General features: G+C 39.1%; 1 protein-coding gene across 5 annotated transcripts in view; it reads right to left on the bottom strand.

Moving 5' to 3' along the window:
- Positions 1-26,070, bottom strand: part of SLTM (SAFB like transcription modulator) — a 44,648-nt gene that overhangs the window by 4,066 nt on the left and 14,512 nt on the right. The window contains exons 4-19 of one of the 5 annotated variants that reach the window (XM_080934030.1): positions 24,812-25,009; positions 24,002-24,049; positions 15,415-15,442; positions 13,658-14,126; positions 12,972-13,021; positions 10,813-10,931; positions 8,803-8,952; positions 8,187-8,290; positions 7,917-8,080; positions 7,404-7,492; positions 6,795-6,958; positions 3,960-4,140; positions 3,191-3,315; positions 2,037-2,204; positions 1,199-1,513; positions 956-1,100 (exon numbers count right to left, since the gene is read on the bottom strand). In XM_080934030.1, coding sequence (XP_080790156.1) covers positions 956-1,100; positions 1,199-1,513; positions 2,037-2,204; positions 3,191-3,315; positions 3,960-4,140; positions 6,795-6,958; positions 7,404-7,492; positions 7,917-8,080; positions 8,187-8,290; positions 8,803-8,952; positions 10,813-10,931; positions 12,972-13,021; positions 13,658-14,126; positions 15,415-15,442; positions 24,002-24,049; positions 24,812-25,009 — 2,517 coding nt within the window. The remainder of the gene's footprint in view (positions 1-955; positions 1,101-1,198; positions 1,514-2,036; positions 2,205-3,190; positions 3,316-3,959; positions 4,141-6,794; positions 6,959-7,403; positions 7,493-7,916; positions 8,081-8,186; positions 8,291-8,802; positions 8,953-10,812; positions 10,932-12,971; positions 13,022-13,657; positions 14,127-15,414; positions 15,443-24,001; positions 24,050-24,811; positions 25,010-26,070) is intronic. The other 4 variants (XM_080934031.1, XM_080934032.1, XM_080934033.1 and 1 more) reach the window with 4 other exon arrangements.

The following is a 26,070-nucleotide window of genomic DNA, read 5'->3' as shown; positions in this document are numbered from 1 at the left end:
ACACACACACACACACACACACACGGTAAGAGTAGTGGCTGCCACTGGAAAACATAGAAACACAAGGTCCCTGAAACAGGCTAGTTAGCTTGAACAGTCAGAACTGAAGCTCCAGCTTCAGCAAGAGACCCTGACTCAAAAAATGAAGTGAGAAGCAACTGAGGACTCCAAACATGCTTGCATGCCCATGCCAACACATGCCAAAAGATGATCATAATGAAACTCAGTGTTTATTCAACTGTACTACACAAACACAGCTCCAAATTCTGTCTGGTATAGAACTTATAAAAATGTACTCCCACTGGGCAATGGTGGCACATGCCTTTGATCCCAGTACTGGGGAGGCAGAAATAAGCATATCTCTGTAAGTTTGAAGCCAGCCTGGTCTACAGAGCTAGTTCCAGAACAGCCAGGGCTACACAAAGAAACCCTGTCTCAAAAAAAAAAAAAAAACAAAACAAAAAACAAAACAAAACAAAAAAAAAAAACCTCATCAAAAGCATCTCTTATAGGCTAGAAGGCTAGAATAACTAAGCAGTTAAGAGCACCAGCAGCTCTTCTTCTTCTTCTTTTTTTAAATATTTATTTATTGTAAGTACACTGTAGCTGTCCTCAGACACACCAGAAGAGGGCATCAGATCCCATTACAGATGGCTGTGAGCCACCATGTGGTTGCTGGGAATTGAACTCAGGACCTCTGGGAGAGCAGCCAGTGTTCTTAACCACTGAGCCATCTCTCCAGCCCACCAGCTGCTCTTCTAAAGGACCTAGTTCAATCCCCAGTACTAACATCTTGTCTGTAACTCTAGTTCCAGGAGACCTGACTCTTATAAGCACAAGGCATTAAAATAGCATACAGATATATACAGGCAGGTGAAACACCCATAAATAAAATTTTAATTTTTAAAATGAAAGAAAGCAGAAGCATCAACAGGAAACTTCCAGCAACTTTTACCTGTGCTCCACTTCCTCTGTCAGAAATGACTCCTCGGTCTCCCTCTCGGTTTCCATAGCCTGAGGCACTACTCCGGTTCCCAGGGGGTGCTCCCCTCACAGTGTGCCCAGAGACTTCTCTCCCAGATCGTTCTGGCCTTTCAACTCTGTTAATGTAGCACAGGGATCGAAACCTCGCTTTATAATTCTTACAAACTCAAACACAGTAAACACGCAGTGTGCCACAGTGATTATTAGGAATTACCTTGACTCCCGTTTCTCTGTGGACATATTCGCTTCGCTTTTCCAGGAGGTTGGTCTAGAAGGATTGGGCACAGCCTCTCGAGGGTGTCTGGGATGAGTTACCTCAGGCCTGTCATGAAGGATCACTGTTCTTCTCTCGTCTCGCTCCCCTCGGACCTCTCGTCTGTCTGTTTCCCTAAGTTCATTTCTTGGTGGTGGAGGCTCATTTCTTCTGGAATCACTGAAGTTTTTAGGGTACCTTTCAAAACTTGGCTCTTCTCTCCGGGCTGCTGGTCTCGGTTTTTTCCCTTCACTCTGACCAACAAACCGTTCCCGTCTATTGAAGGAAAACAAATACAAGTCCTAAGAAATGCTTACTTGCCCATAGTCTCAACTTGATCTGCATAACCTATAATCATAAAACCTTTCTCTAAGGGAAATCATGGCAAGGAAGCCTGCCAGCAAAGCCCTCATTACTGTGATGGTTTTCTTTTACACTGAGCCATGTCTAACACAAAGGTTGGTTTGTTTTCCAGGAGAAAGTGTATCATGAGGTCACTTCCGGCCTGCATGTTTTACATGTAGCCATGGCACAACCAAAATTAGCATTCCCCATTCACACATTTTACTGGTTTTTATAGAGCAGAGTCTCAAATGGCTTTGCAGCCTTTGGCTGGTCTCAACTCCTGAGTCCTCAGCCCATACCTCCCAAAGCCTCTGTCCAGTTGAAGGTAAAAGCAAACAGCACTCTCCCTCCCCTCAGTGTGGACTCAGCAGTTTACTAAGACCTTACAGAGAACCAAAGCTCTGACTAGCAAGGCTCCTGTCTCAAATGTAAGCATTGCAGTGGGTCCACCAACCTTTCAAAGGATGATGACTGCACAGATGCAGCATCAGGAAACCTGGCCCGCTCTCGGTGACTGAAGTCAAGGAACCTGCTCTGTTGACGATAGTCAGACCCATGGCCGAATCGTGCATCTGTATCTAGAGATAACTTTTTATTCTCGCTCCAGTAAGGATCATCTCGCCTTGAAGAGAAATTTTTGCTCATTTATATAAATTACTTGAATTTACATTCAAAGTACTAAAAAACTGCCTGCTTCTTGTGTGTGCACACATGTAAGTGCTTGCCTGGCTGCACACATCTGTGCATGTGGAGACACAAGGTTAATGTGGGTGTTGCCTCCACCTTACTTTTTAAGACAGAATCTCTCACTGAACTCGGAGCTCCTGAATGAACTAGACTGGCTGTCCAGAGAGCCCCAGGTTTACCTGCCTGTCCACCTCTTCAAAGCTAGGACTGTAGGCACGTCCTTCTACGCCCATCTTTGCCCACAGGTGCTGTGTCACTTTGCCCATTGGGTCATCTTTCTTGCCTAAACTTGCTGTTCTTACATCTTCAAATTAAAAGATGAAACACCTGACATCATTTCATAATGAATTCTAACCAGCACTTTTCAGTAACCCCCTTTTCCCCTGAAAGTGCAGAGGATGGCCCAGGACCTGTCTCATGCAAGGGAAGCACTCCAACACTGAGCTACATCCTTAGCCTCGGTGACTGTGACCCTCATAGAAGCTGGAGAGAGAAGACCAGATCACAGTGCATTCATCCTACCCATTTCTCCATTAAAACAAAGAACAAACAAAAACCTAAAGTGCTCAGAACTTATAAAACATTTAAATTTTAAACTCTACTAGGAAGCATGCATATAAACACACCAATTCATGACTTCCATTTGTTTACTGTCTTGATCAAGTTTTTAAAAGACCTGATTTAATCCCAATTATGTCTGTGTACCTCTAGTTTTAATAAGAAATCCTATGGTGCTAGAAGAGGCAGGCTGAGAAAAGCAGATGTCCCACTGCTAGTGCACTGGTCTAAGTATTGCAACCCTTTCCCTTCTGACTTAGCCAGGACTTTTTATTCCAGAGCTGAGTGTTTGCACTAACTCTACCACCCTAGCTCACTAAGAGTAAGATGGCCAAACCACTAGTGAAGAAAGGAAGCAACTACCTATGATCTACATCACGTGGGCGCTTCAAAGAATTCCTTTTTTCTTGTTCATAACGAAGCTGCTGCTGTTGCCTTCTGAGTTCCTCTCTCTCTCGAGCAATCCGTTCAGCTTCCCTACGCCGTTCCTTCAGACACACAGGAATGAACCAAATACAGAGAAAGACAGAGGTAAGTGTCCATCTGGGTTAAGAAACCATCACAGAGAAGCACCAGGTAGAGCACATACCTGGGACAAACACATTAGATCTTAATCACCTAAACTACTACTGTTGGGTGACAGTAAAATAACAGGGTTGAGGGGTAGAAACTGGTGAGCATTTGGGGAAAGGTCAGATTTCATGTAATAAATTGACTTAAACAAAAGTACCTAAAGGGAATGAGTAAACTGGGTTTTCTTAAGTGCCTTAAGCCCTGGGTGGCAACTATGCAGAGAGGCATTATTTCCTTCCAGCTTTGGGTAAGGAAGTACTTGTGATTTCCTGAGTCTGGGGTGGTGACAGAGCCTGGATTACAACTACTCTGGACTCAGTCCTATGCTCATGCTATTAGGCTGCCATTGTACTGCAGAGCTACAGGTTACTTGCAATCAACAAGGAAGTCACAAGTCAACATACTTCTAACTAGTGCCGAATCCGTCATCTGTCAGGGACACATCAATGCTCATTCTATCTACAGGAGCTTTACAATAAGTAAAGCAAACTTGAGGGCAAAAAAATTACAGGGTTTGCAAAGGTGAGTTGTTCAAGATGAAAAGATTTTCTGACTGCACCTGTTCAATACGAATGCGTTCCCTTTCCAAGCGTTCGCGTTCCATTCTCTCTCTCTCTAGTTTTTGCCTTTCAATTTCTAGGCGCTCTCTCTCTCTCTGTAAGCGTTCCCGTTCTTCCCGTTCACGAATTATTCTAATGCGTTCACGCTCTCGACGCTCTCTTTCTGCAATCTCTTTTCGTCTAACAAAAATCAGTATTTAGAAATACTTAAATTATGCTAGCACTGTGTGAAAAATAATAGCTTTGAATTTGAATTTCTCCTCGTGATTGGCATTTTAAATTCCACATTGATCTTAATAATTTTAATGTAATTGGAAAGAACGCAAAATAAAACTTTAAACATATTCCAGTATTATCATTTATTTATAGGAGTATCCACTAGGCAGCTAAATTTTATACACTATTTGCCTATTAGATGATTTGGTTAAATGAAAATACCACCACAGTTAAAAACCCAATGACTGACATTTTTAAAATGTATATAAATTTATAAAACTACAATTTTTCTGTTTTTGGTTTTTTTTTTGTTTGTTTGTTTTGGTTTTTGGTTCTTGTTTTTTGTGACAAGAGTCTCATTATGTAGCCCTATCTGGCCTCAAACTCACTATTTAGACCAGGTTGGCCTTGAACTTGTGGCAAACCTCTTGCCTCTGCCTCCAAGTTCTGAGATCAGGTGTGTGCCGACATAACTGGCTCAAAACTATAACTTTTATCAATTATTTTCCACAGAAAATTCTACAATCTACCATATATCCTTATCTCCTGAAATAATGTATATACTTTATTCTGATGCCTTGGAATTATAATCACAAGTAATTATGACAAATGGTATATATAACAGAATGGTAAATTAAAGGCTGCTGCGATGCATAGGTGCAGGGACCATGCTTTTTACTCAAAGGCAATCAGAACAGACAGAGTAGACCTTGCGCACTGCATCTTCTTTACTTCCTGAACCTCGGGTAAGAAGCTTTTACAGTTTTTTTTCACACTTGCATATCTGCTTGTGACAATTCAGTATTCGAAATGGGTCAGCGCTATTCCTGTCAACACTGATGTGGCATTTTAACTGAATGCAGAAGTCAGTAGGTGGAGACCAAGAATTCTACAACACTCAACGCATGAACTGTCAGTGCAGTTTACAGACCAAAGAACACTACCTACAGAGCAAAGATTACCTAATACTTTTAAGCCCTTTCCTATGCCACAGTGGACAACTGTGCCTTCAGAAGCAACAAATGCCTTTAAAAGGTAATCTAAAATTCAACTGTATTTTTAATAAATGGTAGGTTTATTTGCTTTAGCACAGGTTTATGTATTAAATTTTTCAATGATACAACTTAAAATTTATTTTTAAATGAGAAGGATTATATTTTGTTGAGGGCTTTACCCAAGATTTGTTACCATTATGGAAATCATGTTTAAATTCCCTCGTTTCTCCTGGAGCACTTCTGTTGGTACATGACTCACCATATGACACAAAAAAACCCATCTATATCTACAGCTTTCACATTCTTGGTGAGTCTAATAAGATACAAACATCTAACTAGATCAATATATCTTCTACACATCTAAAATTATATTATATATATATTCACAAGCATACACATACATGTATAGTACACGTATATATGTGTATATATATATATGTATATATACACAAATGTTTATATATACACACACACTAGAAATAACTTTTATTTCTTTTTTACATTACTGCTAAATCATTACATTGATCATAAACAGATAAATTATACATTTTTCCCCAGGAGAATGAAGAGGGCAAACTTTAACATCTTATTTTAAAGGGTGGTCACTAGGCTAGATGTACTAGTGCATGCCTGTGGTTACGTATCAGCAGGAGGAGAATGATGCAAAAGGAGCCCTTGGGCTCAGGAGTAAAAGGTAAGTCTGAGCAACACAGAGGATTTTTACATAAAACAGGCTTTGGCCTGACATGTCTGAGAGTCATTTCCCTAGCATCTCTTTACTAGCTTGCTCGGCCCCGCTCAGACACTCATGAGCAGAAGCTCCAGTCTAGTGCTGATGAAGGTGTGTTTTGCAAGGAATCATTTTCTTTAGCCATAGGCAATGGCCTTATTCCTAAACTGCAGCTTTTAATGTTCCTAACATCTGAGACTGAGTAGATGAAAGTCCATGACTGAACTGTGCTAGGTAGAGTTAACAGATTAAAAGCACACTATGAAATATGCTCTCAATATTTCATGTGGCATCCAAACACAGGTATGTGGATATGACCTGGAATGCCGTGGGTTTGTTGATATTGCCATTACAAATAGAAGCATCTGCTTTTGGGCTTTGCTCTGTTTTAATGTGGATAGAGTAAAGACTGTGCTAAAGCTCACAGAGCAACTAGCCCTCACTCAAAACCTTGAAGGCTTCCTCAGATTTGTGACAGCAGTTCAACCTGTAGCTTACTCTCGATACTACCTGGAAATTACCTCCTCCTTTAAGACATAATCTTTATGGCAGCAGCTTTGAAACAGGAAAGAGCACTGGACTTGGAGTACGGCTTGGGCCTAAGTCCCGACCCCACCACTCATCACTCCCTGCACCAGCAGTCATTCAGCCTCCCCAGGCCTCTGGTTAGAGTATAAACAGCGGGCTTAATTAACTTTACAGAACCGAGTTGAAGGCAACAAACAAAAAAGGACTTTTTGCAAATGGTGGAGTGATATGCAGATTTAAATCATTAGGTCATACCTTTACTTCCCTAGAATGACAATCAGGCTTCTAAGGGATGCACTCCCTAGCAGGCTGGACTATAACTAAAGACGCGTGTTATGGACAGCTGTCGAAAATGTTCCTCCTACCTTCTGAATTCCACTGCTTGTCTCAGTCTTTCAAAACGAACTAAATGTTCTCTCAATCTTTGTTCCTTCATCTTTTCAAAAGGCAAGATCTCTTTCCTTCTGTAGTCTTTGTCTCTTTTTTTATCTAGGCTAGCCCTCTCCTTTTCTTTGCTTCTTCCATGACCCTATAGAAGAAAAAAAAAAAAAAAAAAGAAAAGAAAGACTAGAATAATTAAAATAACCGAGGTTCCACACTGGTCATTTTACAAGTTCCAATGAGGAGAACTAGAGAGGTCACAAGCCTTTACTGCACTTGCAGAGCACTCAGGATGGTTCCCAATACCACAAAGCCTCTCACAATTGCCTATGCATCCAGTTCCAGGACATTTAATACTATGTGGCATGTAGGGGTTAGGGGTGGGGGATCCTGCATGCACAGAGTGCACATAAGCTCATGCAGACTCGTACACATAAATAAAAATAAATCAATAAAACATTTGCTGAAGTCCAAATAACTAGTAATATTTTCTTTTAAAAACTTCTTAAACTATGTCTTTCATGATATGGTGACAACAGCTGTATGTTTTGAGAATGAGTCAAACAGCAGACAGCTTCGTCTTGAAAACTTACTTTCTCATATCTGCTGCCCCTTCTTGATGGCCTACAGTGATCTCCCTTGGTTTGGTTTAGTATCACCATATGTCCTGGACTCTTTGAACCTAAAAAAAAGTAATACTTTATATAAACAAATGGCTACAAAATATTGTTGAAAAGGAGCACACTGAATAAAACTGAATCTTCACCAGATTAAAAAATACCTATTCTAACTTATATGCAAACATTAAAATAATCTGTTAAATACTTTCAATGATACCAAAAGATCCTAATTCAGTAAGATATTGCAAATCAATACACTGTTCATTTGCGGGGAGGGGCTGCATCCCAAACCCAAGTCAATTAAGACTTAAGGATACAGCCAGGGATGTTAGTTCTAAGAATATGACCTTGTAGTAGGACGGGGAAAGTTGGTGTATAAATCCTTTTCTACTCCTGCCTCTCCCAACACTGGAGAGCTAGTGCCTTCTGACTACAGACAGAAGCAGCACGGCTGAGGGGCGGAGGGAAGATGCGCACAGGACGTACTTATCCGCTTCTTCTCTTCGCTCTTTTTCCCTGATTCTGGCGTCTGCCCACTTGGACCATCATCGTTCTTCTCGTCTTTCTCTATTTTCTTGGTATCTTTGCTTTCTTTTTTTTCCAATTTCTCAGATGACCTTTTCTCTTCTTTTTTAATAGATGCTTGTGTCCTGACCATATCATCAAGACAAGAAAACAGAGTAACTACTTTTGCAGTGCACCCAGAAGTCATCTGTGAGCAGCAGCCTTGGCTGAGCAGCTACCATCCAGCCTTACTTGGCACTCCGATCGCTTGCACCCTTCTTATCGCCCGCACTTCTCGAGCTGCTCTTCTCATCGTTTTCTTTCTTCAACTCTTTCTTAGAAGGATCACCTTTGACCTGAAACAAAAACAAGTGTTTTGAAAATCTGTAATCTTTCGAGCTGCATTACATAAATGGACTTGAGCTGGGCACAGCCACACATAACTGTAATCCTGGGCCTTGTGGGGCAGATACAGATGACTAAGTTCGAGGATGGCCTGGGCGAGTTTGGATCTCACTCTGTAGCTCATAGCAGTCTTAAACGCATGAATTTTCTGTTTCATCCTCCCAAGTACTGGAATTATAGCCAGAAATTATAGTGACGTTTTAAGACTGAGACAAGCTGACTATTCTAACTTGGACAGAGATTGTTCTGCACTTCAAGCTTCAGATATCTGTAACCACTGTCCCTGTTAGTTTAGACTAGAGGTATCTGCAGCCACTTTCCCTGCTGACCATCCTAACCAAAAACTCTGAAATGCACAGAAATCAAAAGTGTTGACCCCTGATGAGACTCAAACAGTTTTATTTCAGATTTTCAGAGTAGGCCTCTAGTTAATTTCCCTTTTGATGAAAAACCAGTCACTTACTTTCTCCACAGAAATCAGCTGTCCATGTAGCTCTGTACGGTGGAGATGGGCAATGCATCTGGACACTTCTGTGCTTGAAGACATGGTTACAATGCCATAGCATTTTGCCCCAGGACTTCGAGCATTTGTAACTACCTTTGCACTTAAAACCTGTAAAATTAAATTATACTCAGAACTGTACAGCTGTACACAATCCAATTCTGCCATCTCACATTTTTGTGACCAAAATCTATCCTGATAAGTAATTCCCTTGACTATTTTAAATACATATTACCTCTACCCAAATACACAGCCCAAACAAACTATATCAGTAAAGAGTACCAAAATAACAAACAGGAAGAAACCAGATTTGGATCAGTGTCATTGTGGGCACACACTGAATCTCTTATGGGCGGTGTCTGCAGTCACTTTACAGAAGCCTTTACTCTTTCCTTTGAGTCATTTTAAATTCCAAAAATGAATAGAGAGAAAAAAGGAAGACTTAAGATATACACCAAGAATTGTACGGTGATCAACATCAAACTGACAGTTCTGAGCAGGACGGGAGAGTGAGAGGAGAGGCAGGACGGATCCAGGACTGAGGAGGGAACAAAGCCATACTGGAGAAGGAGGTAGAGGGAATTCAGCAGTTTGTGGTGGGTTGCTGGGAGCTGTAGGCTTCCTCTAAGTTTTAAGAAAGGCTGTTTTGCCCTTAGAAACCTGAGTCCAGTCTTGGCATCATGGTATGGTATTCTCACAGAGTTTCTATTGTAACAAGTGCCAACACTAAATAAAGCACTGCTTTTCGTTCAAAGCACATAACTGAAACAGAACACAACACATGCCACAGTTGATTATGGGACTATCCTTCTGATAACCAATACGAGTTATTAATCTGATACGCATTTAAAGCCTACCATGTGCACACAAAGTAGGGTAAAATCTCTACTCTCCAATAGCTAGCAGTAAGTAGAGCAAGGTAAAAACTATGAGGTATCCATGAGGATGAAGATTTACGTAAACGCTCTGACTGCACTAGCACAGCACTATCTGTTAGCTGACTGCTCTGTAATTGTTCTCTTCCTGTTAGAGAGCCCAGTGATGGCACCACACACACACACACACACACACACACACACACACACACAGAGCACTAACATTTCAAATCATGTTTTATTGATTATTAGAGACATTTACATTGTTAATTAGAAAGCCACTTAAGCAAAGCAGGTTCTTAAGGATGTCAGAAAACACTAAGAGTGGTAGTCAGTCCCATGATCAGCAATAAAACACAGAGTTATACATTTTCCTCATTAGTGGCTGAGAACCTCCACAACAAGATTTGTTTCCTCTGCACTTTATATATTCCACTATCTAGTTCCAGCCTCTTAGGTTTTCAGGATGACCAAATAGTCTCAGCACCTGCCAGATCCTTCTCGTCATGATAAATAAAACTCAGTTCAAAATTTGGGCTGGAGAGATGGCTCAGTGGTTAAGAGCACGGACTGCTCTTCCAGAGGTCCTGAGTTCTATTCCCAGTGGCCACATGGTGGCTCACAACCATCTGTGATAGGATCTGATGCCCTCTTCTGGTGTGTCTGAAGACTGCTACAGTGTACTTACATATACAAGAATAAATAAACCTTAAAAACAAAACAAAACTCAGTTCTTAGCTAAAATGCGTATACACTTGGAACTCAAAAACTCCCAAGGCTCAAAACAAAAATATAAGTACAAAAATATATAGACTATAGACCTAGAGAGAGATGGCTCCGCTGTTATGAACACTTGCTATTCTTGCAGAGGACCCAGGTCTAGTTCCCAGCACCCACATGGTAGCTCACAGCTGTCCTTAACTCCAGTTTCAAGGACCTCTTCTGACCAGGCACACACCTGGTACAAATAAATCATTCAAACAAAACACTCATACACATGAAATAAGGTCAATCAATCTAAAAAACTTTAAAAAGTATGATATATGCAATATATCTATGTAACTGTTTTGAATATTAAAAAGTAAAAAGAATGTACCTTTCCATATTTGCCAAAGAGGTTCTTCAAGTCAGCAGCTTTGGTATTAGAAGACAGTCCACTGACCCAGATATTCTTGGTTGAGCTTCCACTGCTACCACCAGCACTGCCTGTGCTCCCTAGGGCAGGTTAACACCAGAAGCTTATGTGCCTATAGTTGCTTACAAGGTTCACAAGCTTCCATTATGAAATCTCTTCTCATTTAAATTTTGATAATATAACATTACAATGCCCAAAATCTTACAAACTTACCATGATGAAAATCAAAAAGAACAGTAAGAATGAAGATTTGTACATTTCCTGTTACATGAATTTTAATACAAAGTGGATGAAAATTCCTTATTTTTTGTTATTTTGTAACAAATGTTAACAACCTGTCCTCAAACCATGACACTGTGCTAATGAGCAGACTGCTCCAGTGCCAGATGTCTGTCATGGGCACTGAAGGCTCTGAGAAATGGGAAAGAAAAAGACTAGATCCAGAGTGGGGAACAAAAGTTTGGATAGTTCACCTTCATTTTCTTTTTCTGTTTTGGTTTGGGGTTTTGGCTTGTATGTTTGTTTTAATTCTCTGAGATAGGGTTTCCCTGTTGCAGGCCTGGCTCTCCTGGACCTCACTCTGTAGACCAGGCTTGGCCTTGACCCCAGAGATCTGCCTCTGCCTCCCAGGTGCTGCGGTGCCTATGCCCACACAACTGGCCACCTTTGTGGGAATCACAGATAGTTTAATAATTCTAGACCTAAATAAGAAACAACCTTCTAAAATAATCATTACTGTAAGAATGGAGACCTCAAAATAACTTAAGACTAGGGACATAATCACAGCTTTTCTAAACTGTCTCCACACAGCCATGGCTTCACACGTGTAAGTGTATGAAGCACATAAGTTAGTTACTGCCAGTGCTTTCTTCCTTTAGGGCTGTGATACAGAAAACAATTTCTAAAATGACACATCTGAGGGCTTTAGAGTCACGTGAAATAAATGCCAATTACTGGAAAGCTGCTCCATGCAAGCTTTTACAGAGAAACAATGCAGACAACTCAGACCCTGAAAATCCAACAGTTAATGCTTTCCCTATTCTTAAGGACAGTCATCAAAATGTTTTATCTTATGTAACTTAGAAGTTTAAATATCTACAGTAAGTAGCAATACTTTGGCCTGGGTACTTACCTAATTATAGGAAAAAGTTTTAAATAACAGGAAAAAAAGAGGCACCACTTAACCAAAATTACTAAGTTTCTCAAGTTAAAGGATTAAACTTAGAACCTTATCCATGAACTCAAACTATAAAGGACAAGAATATTGCAATTAAAGTTTCTGAGTCAAGTGAGTAATAACTTTCTAACTATCAAAACATACCAATGTAACACAACTACAGAAGGTATAAAATCCTCCTTTTGACATTCAGGATATTCATAGTACAGAGCATGTTCTGTAAGGATGCTTTTTTAGAAAACAAATGCTCTTAAAGCAATCGTAGAAGAGGTACAACATGAAGTCATACTGCTCATGGGCACAAGATAACCAGGTAGCACCAAAACGGCAAGCAGCAGTAAGATCTGCCTCCTACAGGAGGAAAGGGTATACTCAGAACAGCTCACACTTATGGAACTAGTGCCATGTATAATTGTATAACCCTTTAAAAAATTGTACACCAGATCTTACAGGAATTGAACATAAAATTATTTCTTTATATAAGACAACCACCAACACAAAATAAGTCAAATCAGGAAGTGAACTCTGAAACATCTAAATACTGTACACTTCCTATATACACAAGTATATCGTAATTTAAAGAATTAAGCACTACCAAATGTTAGTAGACTCCATAAATATACACAAGTATATTCATGATACAAGTTTTACCCTAAACAAAACAGGAAGAGAGATGTGGTCATGTCTACTGTTTCAAACTCACTGTAACTAATACACTTCTACCATCTCTCATGTTGACATGAGTTTACAAACTAAAAGATAAAAGTTTTAAATGACAGGGCTTGCTGCAATTGTTTTAATGCCACCAATTAAAGGTTATTGAAATTTGTATCTCCTCAACAGAGTTCTAAAGACTAAATGTCAAAAGGGGACACAGACAACTAATCTTTTGCTGGGAAGCGTGTAAAGTTACCATGAAATAAATAGAAAAAAATATTGTTACCTTTGTCATCTTTAGATGATGTCTTGCTGTCTTTAGATTCCTTTGAAGAGCTAAAGAGGCAAATCACCAGAAGAAAATTGAAAACAAAAAACAAAACAAAACCCAAACAGCTTGATATTGACAGCATTGCAAAACGGGTTCTGCTCATACACATGGACAACTCCAAAGGCCTATAGCAGGCCACTTGAAATGGCTCCCTTAGGATTCTTGTACTGATTTTGCCCAAGATGCCTGAAGATCTAGGTTTTCTGGCAATCCTATTCAGTGGATATATGGCCATCTTCTCCAGATTTCAGGGCTGGGGCTTGACTTCACTTTGTGTTCTTAGGACTGACAGTTGCTCATTAACCACCATCACAAGGGTTTTTAAAAATAAAACACAAAAGTTGTCAATTTGAAAAAACAAAAAACAAAACAAAAAAAAAGAAAACAAACAAAAGAATAATAAAAAATAAAAACCAAATATGTGCTGACAATTCGACAATGCACTCAGGACACACTGCATATTATGAAGATCTTGAGTTTTTTTTTTTTTAAAAATAATTTATGACAGTCAAAAATACTCTAGGCAGGATCATAAGACACTAATTATTGTACATGGTCTTGAAGCCACCCCCTTAATGTAGCGCGATCTTATTGAATGCTGGAATTTCAGTATCGTAAAGAACTGACATAGAAAAACAAACCTCTTTGCTTGACCAGAGGCCCCTGTAGACGAGGGCCCTTTCTTCAAAGTATCCTTTTCTTTGTCTCCAGATTCTGCTTTCTTAGAACTTTCTCTGGCTTCCTTCTCGACAGGATCACCCTTCACGGAGTCTTCCTTCTTACCATCTTTATGGTTCGGATTCATCTCATAATCCTTGGTTTCCTTCTCCGGGCTCTGTGCAATGGCGTCCTGCCCATCTTTTGGCTTACTTGCTTCAGAATCTGTAATTTTCACATTTTTACCTGTTTCTAGGAGGTCATCACCATCAAAATCCAGAGTGATGGCATCTTCAGCCTGGATTGTGACCGAGATGTTGTCATCCTCAGCTTCTTTCCCAGTCGCATTAGCTTCCATCTCTTCATGAGCTGTGTGATCAGCCTCAGCTAGGCTCCCTTCTGAAGGAAGAGGTTTAGATACTTCTTGTGTGCCATCACCAGAACCTGCTATATCTAAGAGGATTTAACAGGAATAAATATGGCAAAACAAGAAGTTTAAACAATTTCACATTCATAAGCTAGAAAAGGACCTAGAAAATATAAAGCCAGTCATTAGCACTGATGGAGGGTTAGGGGGAACACAGGGATCAACTAACAAACAATCCTTTACCTAAGATCACTTATTCTTCAGGGGGAAAATGATCTCTACATACAAACATCAAAACAACAACAGTGAGAGAATGGATCCATCCTCAAGAGTCAGCTCTTCATTTCTGCTTAGAAGTTGATGGTATCTGAATTGTTTTCCTCCATGGTAGAGTGGGAGATGTGAAGGTTTGTTTTCAATGTTCAGCTCATCTTGGGATTTAATCCTTGTGACCTTGGGAGCTCCTTGGTGACTTCCTGGAAGGTCACAATCTGAGAACATTGGTCTTCAGAGTATCCCCAAGCCGCATCTTTTTTCACTCTTCAATCCCTGGGCATCAGAATCAAATGCAAATCTGCTACAGTAGATTCCAAAGAAGCTCTTCCATGACATCTAGGAAAGTGACTGCTTGCTATCTGCATCCTGTCCAGGTGGTCGGGGTTGACTGTTTGCAAAGATTTCTTGCATTCTCATAGAGAGAAGACCGCAGGTATGTGAGAGTTGCAGTCAGTAGCTTTATTCCACCGATGCTTCTAGGCTTTTAATTCTGCCTGGCTGAGGAGCCTTGTTCCATGTCCTTTCTAGTCCAATTAGGATAATGTGGCTTCTGTCCAAAAACTCAACCTCATAGTGACCTCACATATTGCTACTGTTGTCCTGTGATTGTATTGGATAAGATAGTTTCCCAAAACACTATACACGTCAGAAAATCATATGAAAGTTCCTCTAAATAGCAAACAAAAGCCAGTTTTCTGGTCATTCACCATTCTTAGAACAAGTGCAGAATTCATTGAGTCATAAAACTCCAATAAGCACGTATGAGTTACTGCAGTGTCAGTCTTAAAGACGAAATCTACTTACCATATGCTACAATTTATATTTAAAATGTACAGTGATTTTGAATCTATTAAATCACTAAATCTACAGTGAAAATGTATTGTTCACTACAGTAACTGATATGTACTATTAGGGCATAACTCATGTTCAGAAGAAAACCAAAACCAATTGGAAAATTAAGAAGCTAACTTAATTCACTAAATTGGTAATTTGAAAAGAAACTATTTTAAAATAAGGTATCAAATAAGGAATATTTATTTTCTTATAATTTGCCTTTCTACATGAAAAACTTGAAACTCTACTTAGCATCAAACATACCTTTCTCATTTTCTTCTTCCTCACCATCCTGAAATTCAAAGAATAATCAAATGTAAAATAAACTCACAGAGAGCTACATTTTAAGAGCACAAAATTAGTCAAATTAAACTAGTAGATAATTTTAAAATATTGACTAGAGACACATATCACATGCAAATATGTTCCAATCAAAACTCAGACCCATTTAGAACTATGGAGCGCCCTTCTGCTATATGTAACTCTATAAAAAGAGGCAGATCTCTCAGTAAGTGTATCATTTCATTAACCAAAACTAGTTAATATAAGCCAAACCTTACTTGTACTACAGAGCTGTCAATAAACTTCTTTTATGCCACTCAGTCCACACTGTCTAATATTCCATTAGCTGGGAGGCAGTAACCACCCACACGTATGTGCCTGCGGGAGTCAGTCTGGCTTTCTTTTTCTACCATGGGGGTCAAGCTCAGGTGGTTAGGCTTGGCAGCAAGCACCTTCACCCACCTCAGTCAGCTTACCAGCCTATCAGAGATAATTTTAACATATTATTATTCAAAGGAATTAGAGCGGATGCATAAGGAAATAAAGAAAACAAAGCCCACCTTCCTTTCTACATTTCAACATGGAAAAGGGATGATCGGGCTTCAGTTCCAAATAACTTTTTCTAGAAAAGTATCTGTTAAGTAAGTTCAAAGCTTTCACAAATATACTAGCAAATGGCCAATTTAAAATGGTATTTGTGCTATAGGTAATCAAAGCATAGAACATACCCATTTAAAAGAAGAAATTTTAACTATGTGCTAGCATTAAAACAGAAATCTCAATGAGAAGATGTTTTTCTTGGAAGAGGATGAATTTTGTCTCTAAGGGGAAAAAATAGCTTATTAGGTATACTGTGAAAGGGCAGGGGACTTAACAGTAACTAAACTACTTGTCTACAGTCAGAAGGGGGAAAAAAACAACGGGTTTTTGTTTGTTTTGTTTTGGTTTTAGAAAACACTGCTAAGACTACTAAGGTAGTTAAACCACCAAGCTAAACTCTCCCAACATAAGCCACAGAAAAGTTAGGAAGCATAACAGTCTCAAAATATGAGGTTCCCAGGAACACCTTGGTCACTCAACTCTTTACACAGTTGGTTCTAGTGAGCTGGGAACACTCCCATGAGGAAAGCCTGAAAGTGCTGCTTCTCAAACACCACAGAAGTACAACAGAAGCCTGGAAGCACTTGTTCAAACAGGCTGCTGGCACCAGTCCCACAGCTTCTGATTCTGCAGGTGTGACAGCTGAAGAATGTGCACCACTTAATATGTGTCCAGATGATTCAGACGCTGCAGGTCCAGGAAAGACCTGACCAACTCCTCCTGCCTAGCAGTGAAAGAAGATTTCAAGCAAAACTTTCAGTGCAAGTCAAAATTAATTTGTTACCATTGATAACAACCATAATTTTATATGTGTGTGTGCATATACACAACATGTATTGGAACATGTGCACACAGAGGCCAGAGTTCAATGGCAGGTGTCTTTCCTCTATCAATCCCTGCCCCCTTTTTGGTGTGTGGCAGTCTTTCACTGAATAGGGAGTTCACCAGAGGGCTCCAGGGATCTGCCTGGCCCATCCTGTCATCTTCACCTCAGCACTCAAGAGTTCCATGTGTGCATCTCTTTGGACTTTGACATGAATGCTTGGGATCTTAACTCCAGACCGCATGCTCGTACTATCAACCAACAGCAATATAAATACTACATGTGTACTGATATTACATACTACAGTTTCTTTTTCATTTAAACTTTAATATTTATATGTATGTCTGTCTGTCTGTGTACTTCAGTTGTTCTTAAGATTCAGAAGACATCAAATCCCTCAGAGCTGGAGTCACAGGCAGTTGTGAGCTCCCTACGACCATGGATACTAGGAACCAAACTCTGGTACTTTGGAAGAGCAGTGTGCACTCTTAACCACAAGCTAGCTCTCTAGTCCCTAAGAATTTAATAAAATTGTGCACAGGGTTGGCAAGATGGTTCAGTGGGTTCCTTTATTCATTGTCACACCTGAAAATTCTGAGTTCAAAATAGTAGAGCCACATGTGGAAGAAAAAAACTAAGGTAATACAGGTTGTCTTCTGAGCTCCACGGGGGTGCTGTAGCACCTCTGTACCAACACACGGTTGAGAATTAAATAAATCACTACCTCTGGGCTTTTAATTACACACTAAAGTGCAGCACTTGGAAAAAGTATGCTTTGGATAGAGTGGGTGGTGATAGAGGCAAGGGAAAAATAAGCTATTCTCAAATTGTGAATACATTTTTTTTCCTTTCAAACTTGTGTATGGTTTAGTAGTTTATCTTGAAAGGAAAAATAACATGAGATGCCTTAACAAATTATTTACTTATAAAACCAGCACTTCTGAGCTATTCTATTAAAGATGCAACATGACAGGCTAAAGAAGTCCAAATTATTTGCTATTTGAAAAAGATTTTTTAAAAATACCTATAGTTCCTGCTTATTAGAAATGCTGTTAACCTACTTCGTTTTACTAAAGTCTTACTTCTTTAACGGGGTGTGTGTGTGTGTGTGTGTGTGTATGTGTGTGTGTGACACCATAGTCCTCTGTAAGAGCAGTATGTACTCTTAACCACTGGGCCTTCTCTTGAACTCCCTAGACTTTTTTTTTTTATAATCCTTATAATACAGAGACAAATCAAGAAATACAAAGAGACCAGAAAATGTCCAAACCCTGACAGCTGTGTATAAATATGCAATGTGTTTGAAAATAATCTCCCCATTGAGAACAATCTTTAATTTAACCACGTTAGAGATTATCCTGAATAAGTATTTCATGCATGAAAATGAATCACATTTTCTAAAAATCAGGTGCTCAAGCAGTTTATCTTATAGTGGGGCCTACAACCCCAGTCAAATGCTGAAGGATGTAATGTAAAGAAAGCCCTCTTTCCACACACCCTAGAGACAGCAAAAAGTCAGAGTCAAGCCTCACACACACTTTTTAGTCAGTCACAAATTCTACTGCCACTCTTTAGGCTAATGTGTGATATACATGTCTCTGCATGGTTAAGTAAAAGACTCAACCTGACGGAACAAGCCTTCAAAATCATCTGACAGCAGTAACTGCCTAACGCCTGTCTAGCTGACAGTGCACTACAGTATGGGAAAACAAAGTGGCCCAGCTAAACATGGGAACAATCCGAGCTGTATGGACAAGAGCAACAGGGTTGCATGTGTTAAATATATTAAGCATATAATAGGCACTAAGAATCTGTTAAAATAAAGTCGCTGAATAAATACATCGTAAGATAAGGGCTTAACTTCAGTACTTTAAGTTAAATAGAACTTAGAAAACTCTTAACATGAGTTACTTAGTAAAAAGAATATGGTGTAATATAAACCAACAACTAAATAAATGGGCCAGTGAGATGGCTCAGTAGGTAAGGGTACTTGCTGCCAAGTCTGATGACCTAAATTCAATCCCTAAGACTCACATGGTAGGAGAGAACCCACTCCCACAAGTTGTACTCTGATCTACACATACACAAAGACATACAAGCACACAAAATGTAATTAAAATCTTTAAAGATTAAGAAACTATGTATGAGATGTAATTAGTTGGTCTTTATCATTTAAACATTTGGTAATGCCATTTATCTAGACTTTATTCCATAGAATTGTATCGATATACCATAATGTATCAAGGAAAAAGAAAAGTAGTAGATATAAAGTACTCTGTGATGTGAACAGCAAGCAACCACTAGATCAAAGAAGCATTGACTTTATGGAAACAGTAAACCTAGCTTTGAAAAGCACACAGATTTCATGTCTCCAAGCTCACAAAGAAAAGGCCCTCAGATTAGAGAAATATTGTGGCTGTAGACAAATAGAAAAGGAAATGGACAGGGCATAATCATGTACTTAGGGGACTTCGAGGACCCTTCTTGTCATTCATTTCTATTTCAGGGGTACAAGTGGTTTTGCCTGCATGTATGTAAGTATACTGCAGGTGTGCCTGGTGTCTGAAGAGGCCAGGAGGGGGAGTGGATGCCCTGGAACTGGAGTTGCAGATGGTTGTGAGCTGGTTGCTAGGAATCAAATCCAGATCCTCTGTAAAAGCAATCAGTACTCTTCAGTGCTAAACCATCTCTCTAGCACCTCTTTTGTTTTGGAGACAGGATTTCACTATGTAGCACTGGCACTTGCTATATAAACCACCTTGGTGTCAAACTCACCAAGATCCTTTTGTGTCTAAATCCCAAGTGCTGGAATAAAATCCATGTACCACCACATCCAGCTAAAAAAATTTCTTGAGAACTGAAGGTTTAAAGCCCTTAAAGACCATTCTAGAAACAATGTTTTTTTTTAAAAAATCCTCAAGGAAGGGATGATGAGATAGCTCAGCAGTTAAGAACACTGGCTGGGGCTAGAGAGATGGCTCAGCGGTTAAGAGCACTGACTGCTCTTCCAGAGGTCCTGAGTTCAGTTCCCACCAACCACATGGTGGCTCACAACCATCTGTAATGGGATCTGATGCTCTCCTCTGGCCTGGGGATGTATATACAACAAAGCACTCGTTCATTAAAAATATTTTTTTAACCCTAGTTTGTTCAATGTTTTAGAAAAATTCTCAAGTAAATGACATCTTCAAACAACTACAAACTGCCCATGTTCATTCTAGGATCTATAATAATAATACATTATTAGGTCTAGCAAAGAGGGGTTTGTTTTGAAGTATGGTGCTAGGGTCAAACTCCAGACTTTATACATAATAGGAAAGCTTTTTACCAGATGAGCTGCATTCCCAGCCATAATTCTTAATGTTGAAACTGGCCAAGAGGATCTGCTCGAAGTCACAGTACTATAAACTTCAAGACAAAGCAGAGCACTGGGTTTAACTGGAGCTAGCTACCCTTACACAAACATCATGTTCTGTTTGTATTTTTTAAAGAAATAGACTAGGTCAAGATTTTTTGTTTAAAGCATCTCACATATACAGGTATTTTATCTTCATGTATGCCTGCCCATCGGATTCCATAGGACTAGTTAAACTGCAGTTAGAGGTTTTGAGCCCCCATGAGGGTGCTGGGAATTTAAATCAGGATCCTTCAGAGAACAGCTTGTGCTACTTAACCACTGAGACTTCTCTCCAGCCCAAATCAAGGATTTTCAAAACAATGCCTAAAAAGGGAGTATCAGGGAACTACAGGACACTTTCTGAATATCTTTGATGTGAAATAAGAAAATATTTTATATGTGTATCGAATCAAATTAAAATAACCACAGACTCTCAGATTTCTTTAAACCAATAATTAAAATTAGATAAAACAAATCAACCAAAACAACCATGTACCAGTTGGTGCTCTACTTCTAAGGGGCATAACTGATCGGCAACACAGTAACTTGTCTATCTCAGTAAGAATGCGCTGGAACAGGGGAACTTGTCCATCTTAGTAAAAGTGCGCTGGAACAGGGGGACTCTCTCAAGTCTCTGTTGTAATAGCCTTGGTGGTGGCAAGTTATTTTAAGACTACTGTATCTAATAATGTGCTGTGAGCCAAAGGAAATGGGTAATTTGGACGTATTCCTATGAACTACTAACAAAAAAGGCCTAGAAATAATGAGCAACTCAGGAGCAGTGAACACTCACCCTGACTGCTGTCCTGACAAAGCATTTACCACTAACAGGTAGTGGCTACAGAAAGATCTAGCAGAAACTAGAGCACTTTTAAATACACCAAAAGTAAGGATAGGTAAGAATGCTCACTAGCAGAAGGTGAGAACACACTTCAATAATAGCAACAATAGACTGACATACATTAAATATACTAAAGCCAGGAGTCTAAAATAAAAGGACAGAAAGCAAAGAAAATCAAAACCTCACTCCTTTAGTAGTATTGATGGTGCTAGAAAACTAGCTCATTGTTTTGGAAACTGGTCAATAAAAGGAGAGGAAAAAAAAAACAATATATACCCTGGTTCTCCTTTAATAAATGACACTACTTGGCAGCCAATTAGTACACAAAAGGTTAATTTTTCTAGAAACATTTCAGTAAATACTATGACCATTTTGAAACTCATCACTTGGGATCCATACAAAAGGCAGCACTCAGGTGGCATCCTAGCAGTGAAGCCACTGTCTCTCACACTGTACTTGAATCTGATAGCCCATCTCCAACTTTCCAGTGACTATAAGCAGAAATGTGTTCAAAGGCACCATGGAATACAACCAGCAAAATCTACACTTTGGAGGCTCTAATGCAGGGCTTGGGAAACTGCTATTTTTATTGAAAAACAGTCAAGCCCATCCAGTTTTACATCATCTCTAACTGCTTTCACACCACCATGGCACAACTGAGTAGTTATGACACAGACTATACGGCCCAAACAGCTGAAGTATTTACTCTCTGGCCCTTTAAGGAAGACGTTACAACCCATGCTCTATGAGATAATCAACAATGTCTCTCAACAAGTAAATCTAGGAAAAACTAAGTTAGAGAGCAGGTTATAGATTGAAAAGGCATAACAGACATGCCAATTAATCACATGGATAGTTCTGGATTCAAACAAGACCTGTAAAAAATATCCACAGCTCAATGAATATGTGAATATTGACTTCATTACTTAATGACACTATCATTTTTCTATTAATAATTTCTTTTAAAGATATATTAAACTTTGCCATGGAAAATGCATTTGACTTTAAAAGCTGCAGAAATATAGATGCAAAATATAGATGTAAAACAGACTAAAGGAGCTGAAACAGCTAAGATGCATAATAGTTACATGCACTTTACCCTAAGGCGTCCAATGTATTCATATAAAACCTTTAGACGCATCAGCTCACAGGACAATCAGCATATATTTGTATGTCTCTGGGTGTTTTGCATGTACATAATTTCACAAAGGAAAATAAAGGCATTATAATTTCTTGTTGTGAATTTTTAGACAGGATCTAGTTACCCAGCTCAACCTGACCTTGAACTTGCAACCCTGTTTTACTCCAAGGGCTGGGGTTACACTATGCACTGTAATTATGAGTTAAAATACTTTACTTTAAATTTCTCTAAAGATTTGGCCTCCTTATCTTTTTTTTTTTTTATATATATATAATATGGCTATATCTTGGTTTCTGAAGTAACTGTTTTCTTTCACTATCAGGATGGTTTGCTTATTCTATCCCATAAAAATTTGTTTAAACTTAAAAAAGACAAGTGTTCCTTGAGTACTTTATTTCCTCCTGCTTAACATGTAGTCATAAAGTAGCCTGTGATGGAAACAGGGATCACAGATATCACAGATACCACCCTAGCATGCAGCTCACAATCTTTGAAACCATGGAAGTATTCCAATAGTGGAACTCAAAAAGCTAGTTGCCAAAAATACAAAGTTCAATTTCAGTTTTCTGAAAATTAGTAATGTAGAAAAGTACTTACTCCCTGCATCTAAAACTTATCTCGCACATCATACAGAAATGATTGTGCAGAGAGAAGAGAAACAGGCCTGCTGCCCTCACAGTCCAAATGGCCCCTTCCTGAGTATTCCAAGAAGCCAGAAGCACTGCTTCCAGAAATGCCAGTTCTCTTCCACTGAGATGAACAGGAGCCACAGCTCACCTCACTGCACCTGTGAGGGTCAATGGCCAGAGAACCACAAAAGAATGTGCATCACCTACATGTATGTCTGTGCACCAAGTGCACATCTGGTGCCAAGTAGAAGTCAGAAGAAGGTGTTCTAAACCCTTAGGATTGGAGTGACAGATGCTGTGAGCCACTAGGTGGGTGCTGAGATCCAAACCTAGCTTCTCTGCAAGCAGCCAATGTTCTTAGCCAGGAACCCACTCCTTCAGCCCCAGCTCTCCTGCGAACACATTCTCCTGTAACTGCTCTTCAAGTAGACACTACTGAGAGTTCCAAATTAAATCATTTCCCCTAAATCTAGCAATCTGGTCAACACTGAGTGATACAGTGTCTCTGTTTGAAGGCATGGCCCATAAAAAGTTAAAATACAACAGGTCCTTGTAAATAAATGAAGACAGAAAAACAGGTCCTTGTAAATAAATGAAGACAGAAGTCAGTTTTTACATTGCAGAAACTGAGCTATAAAAGTTGTTTTACAACATTGAGAAATCACACTTTCAAATGTACACTATGCATAACATGGACCAGGACATTCCCCAAACAACAATGTTAAGAACAAGAAAATTTTTCCACTGTTATCAAAGTTTACCTTAGTAATGTTAAATAAATAAATAAATAAAATCAAAGCATTGAAAAGGATGTCATAGTTCTAAGTTATTTATTTTATACCAAACTGGGAAAAAAAGACAAGATTATAGATTTCCTATAAAGTATGTTTTTGAGAAGTCTCTACTATTTTACACAAAAGTTGAACTTTCTAACTCTAAAGATAATAGGAACCTCAACTCCTAACCATTTTGTGGTACCAGAACCTTCAGCTGTCAACAGTTTATTCATATCACATTCAAAGTCCAGGATCAAACAAGGCAGTTTTAGGAATTAAAGAATTACAAAGTAAAAATAGAAGAATACCTTCCCGAGCCCTCCACCCACAACACATACTCACGGAGCTAAGCGCAAACTTACGTGGGCTGTTAGAAACGTATCATCTTCACCTTCTTGAGCTTCAGTTTCCTAAGTAAAAGGTATACAACAGCTTTGCTTTACAAAACATACGGGTACAGTGGGAATGCTCTGACACTCATACCTGGTTATCATTTGCCTCATGCTCTGTTAACTATGGGCGCCAAACCAGGAATTCAGGCTACACTCTCTATGACAACATTAAAAAAATTAAAAACTCAGTCATGCCTCTTCAGAATTAAAAAATTCTGGAGCCCCTCATTTACTAGGGTAGAACAACAGTCCTCATCCCCTATAATCCAATGGTTTTCATACTTCAAAGCAGGACAAGTGGTCTGTTTTAAAGGAAATACCTGAAAATCGCTTTATAATTAAACTTTAATTTTCTTACCCTTGATAATAAATAAATGTTATCCTACTGAAGCAGTAAAGGGGGTGGCACGCCCTACCACTCAGAAATACTGGCATGGGCAGAGTGAAATAGGCACACCCATTTCCAATGATAAGAAAAAAAAAAAGCTTCACTATCCAAGATTGTAAAAAGGCTATTAGACACACAAAAAATAACCTAATTATGAAGTCATTATGGCATGTTATATAAAAGCAGAATACAGAATCAACAGCTATTTGTGGCATATAAATATACATGTAAAATAAGCAGAAAATTTAAAAGCCTTGGGTGATAGGATTCTAAGTAATTTGTAAATAAAATTTTTAAGTTCTGGGACCTCCATATCAAAACTAGAAAAAAAAACTTTCTATTAGTAAATCTTAATTTATCTGTGTCATGTTTTAACAAAACTGACTAAAGACCTGACTTTCGATGTCCTCTTTTTCTCTATCTTCTATTGCTTCTGCCTCTATAAATTCATGAGTTTTCTTGTTCTCTTCTGTAGAAAGCAACTCCTGGGAATGCACAATTTCCTCTTCATTTTCACCAAATTCTTCCAAGTCCTTTAGCTCGTCATTTCCATCTTGGTCATGTGTTTCTTGATTCTCCAATTCACAGTCCTTTTAATGGTAAGAAAATTTGGTACAACTAGAGGTAGTGGTGTGGGTTATCCACCAAACAGTTTCGGAAATTTACAAGTCTATATATGGCAGATTTGGTTGTACTTCATGAAACTCCCAGCATGAAAGTGCAAGCATTTTTACCTGTCACATACACTGTCTTTTAAACAGGTAGTCAGCACCAAAACCAATGAGCCATGACCGGATCTCAAATTTCACACTGAAAAAGCAAGCTGAATCCTAGAGAGGTACTTTAAGTTCAGGTTTTTAAGAGGACAAGAACTGTCCAGAGGCATGCATAGCTTCTAAGAAGTGAACCAACTACAGTCTCATTTAATATCAAAGAGCTTAGAAGCCATATGTATATATAAATAGTTTACTTGAAATTAGTAATAAACTCCCAATTGCTGCATCAGTCTACTCTTGAAAAGTATGCATAATATTCACTTAAAGGTATTTGTTTTAAATTTTCTCACTACCAATTTAAATAGGAAGAGAGACACAGGGTGGGATTAGCTCTGTACAAGGTCTGTGTTTCCTTCAAAATATACAGAAATATAGCATTTTGGTGGGAGAAAGGGCTGATAGCCATACAAGTGCCTTCCGTATTCTTGCCATGAATCAGGATTTAAGTTGTTTCTGGGCTAAGGAGGAAAGCCCAGTCTACTAGCCATTTGTAGCTGACTCAGAAAGGGAAGACTGTCTAGTGAGGGACGATGGCAGCAAGGACCGTGCTGGTCCACAACACATGGTGACTGTAGAGTGGGTCCGGGTGTGACTAGGAGAGCCCTGGGAGCTGATAGCAGGGTAGGAAACTGAGGATGGCAAAAGCATGAAGCAAACAACAGAGGGTGTCCCTGAAGGGACTGCACCGTTCTGAAGCAACCCTGGACTTCACTTTGACACAGAAACAGCTGCTACACTGGCCAAGTATCTAGGCACCAGCTGCCACTTAACCACCACTATTCTAAAAGTTTTCAAAATTACCAATTCTAGAATCAAGAAAAGAAATTCAATTATTTATCAAGTAAGTTACATATACTTTCAAAGTGAAGAAAGAA

This window comes from Micromys minutus (genome assembly GCF_963924665.1).
Source record: "Micromys minutus genome assembly, chromosome: 21".
NCBI classification, from domain to species: Eukaryota; Metazoa; Chordata; class Mammalia; order Rodentia; family Muridae; genus Micromys; species Micromys minutus.
Note: the sequence above shows the minus strand (reverse complement) of the source record. Positions and strands in the feature narration are given on the sequence as shown.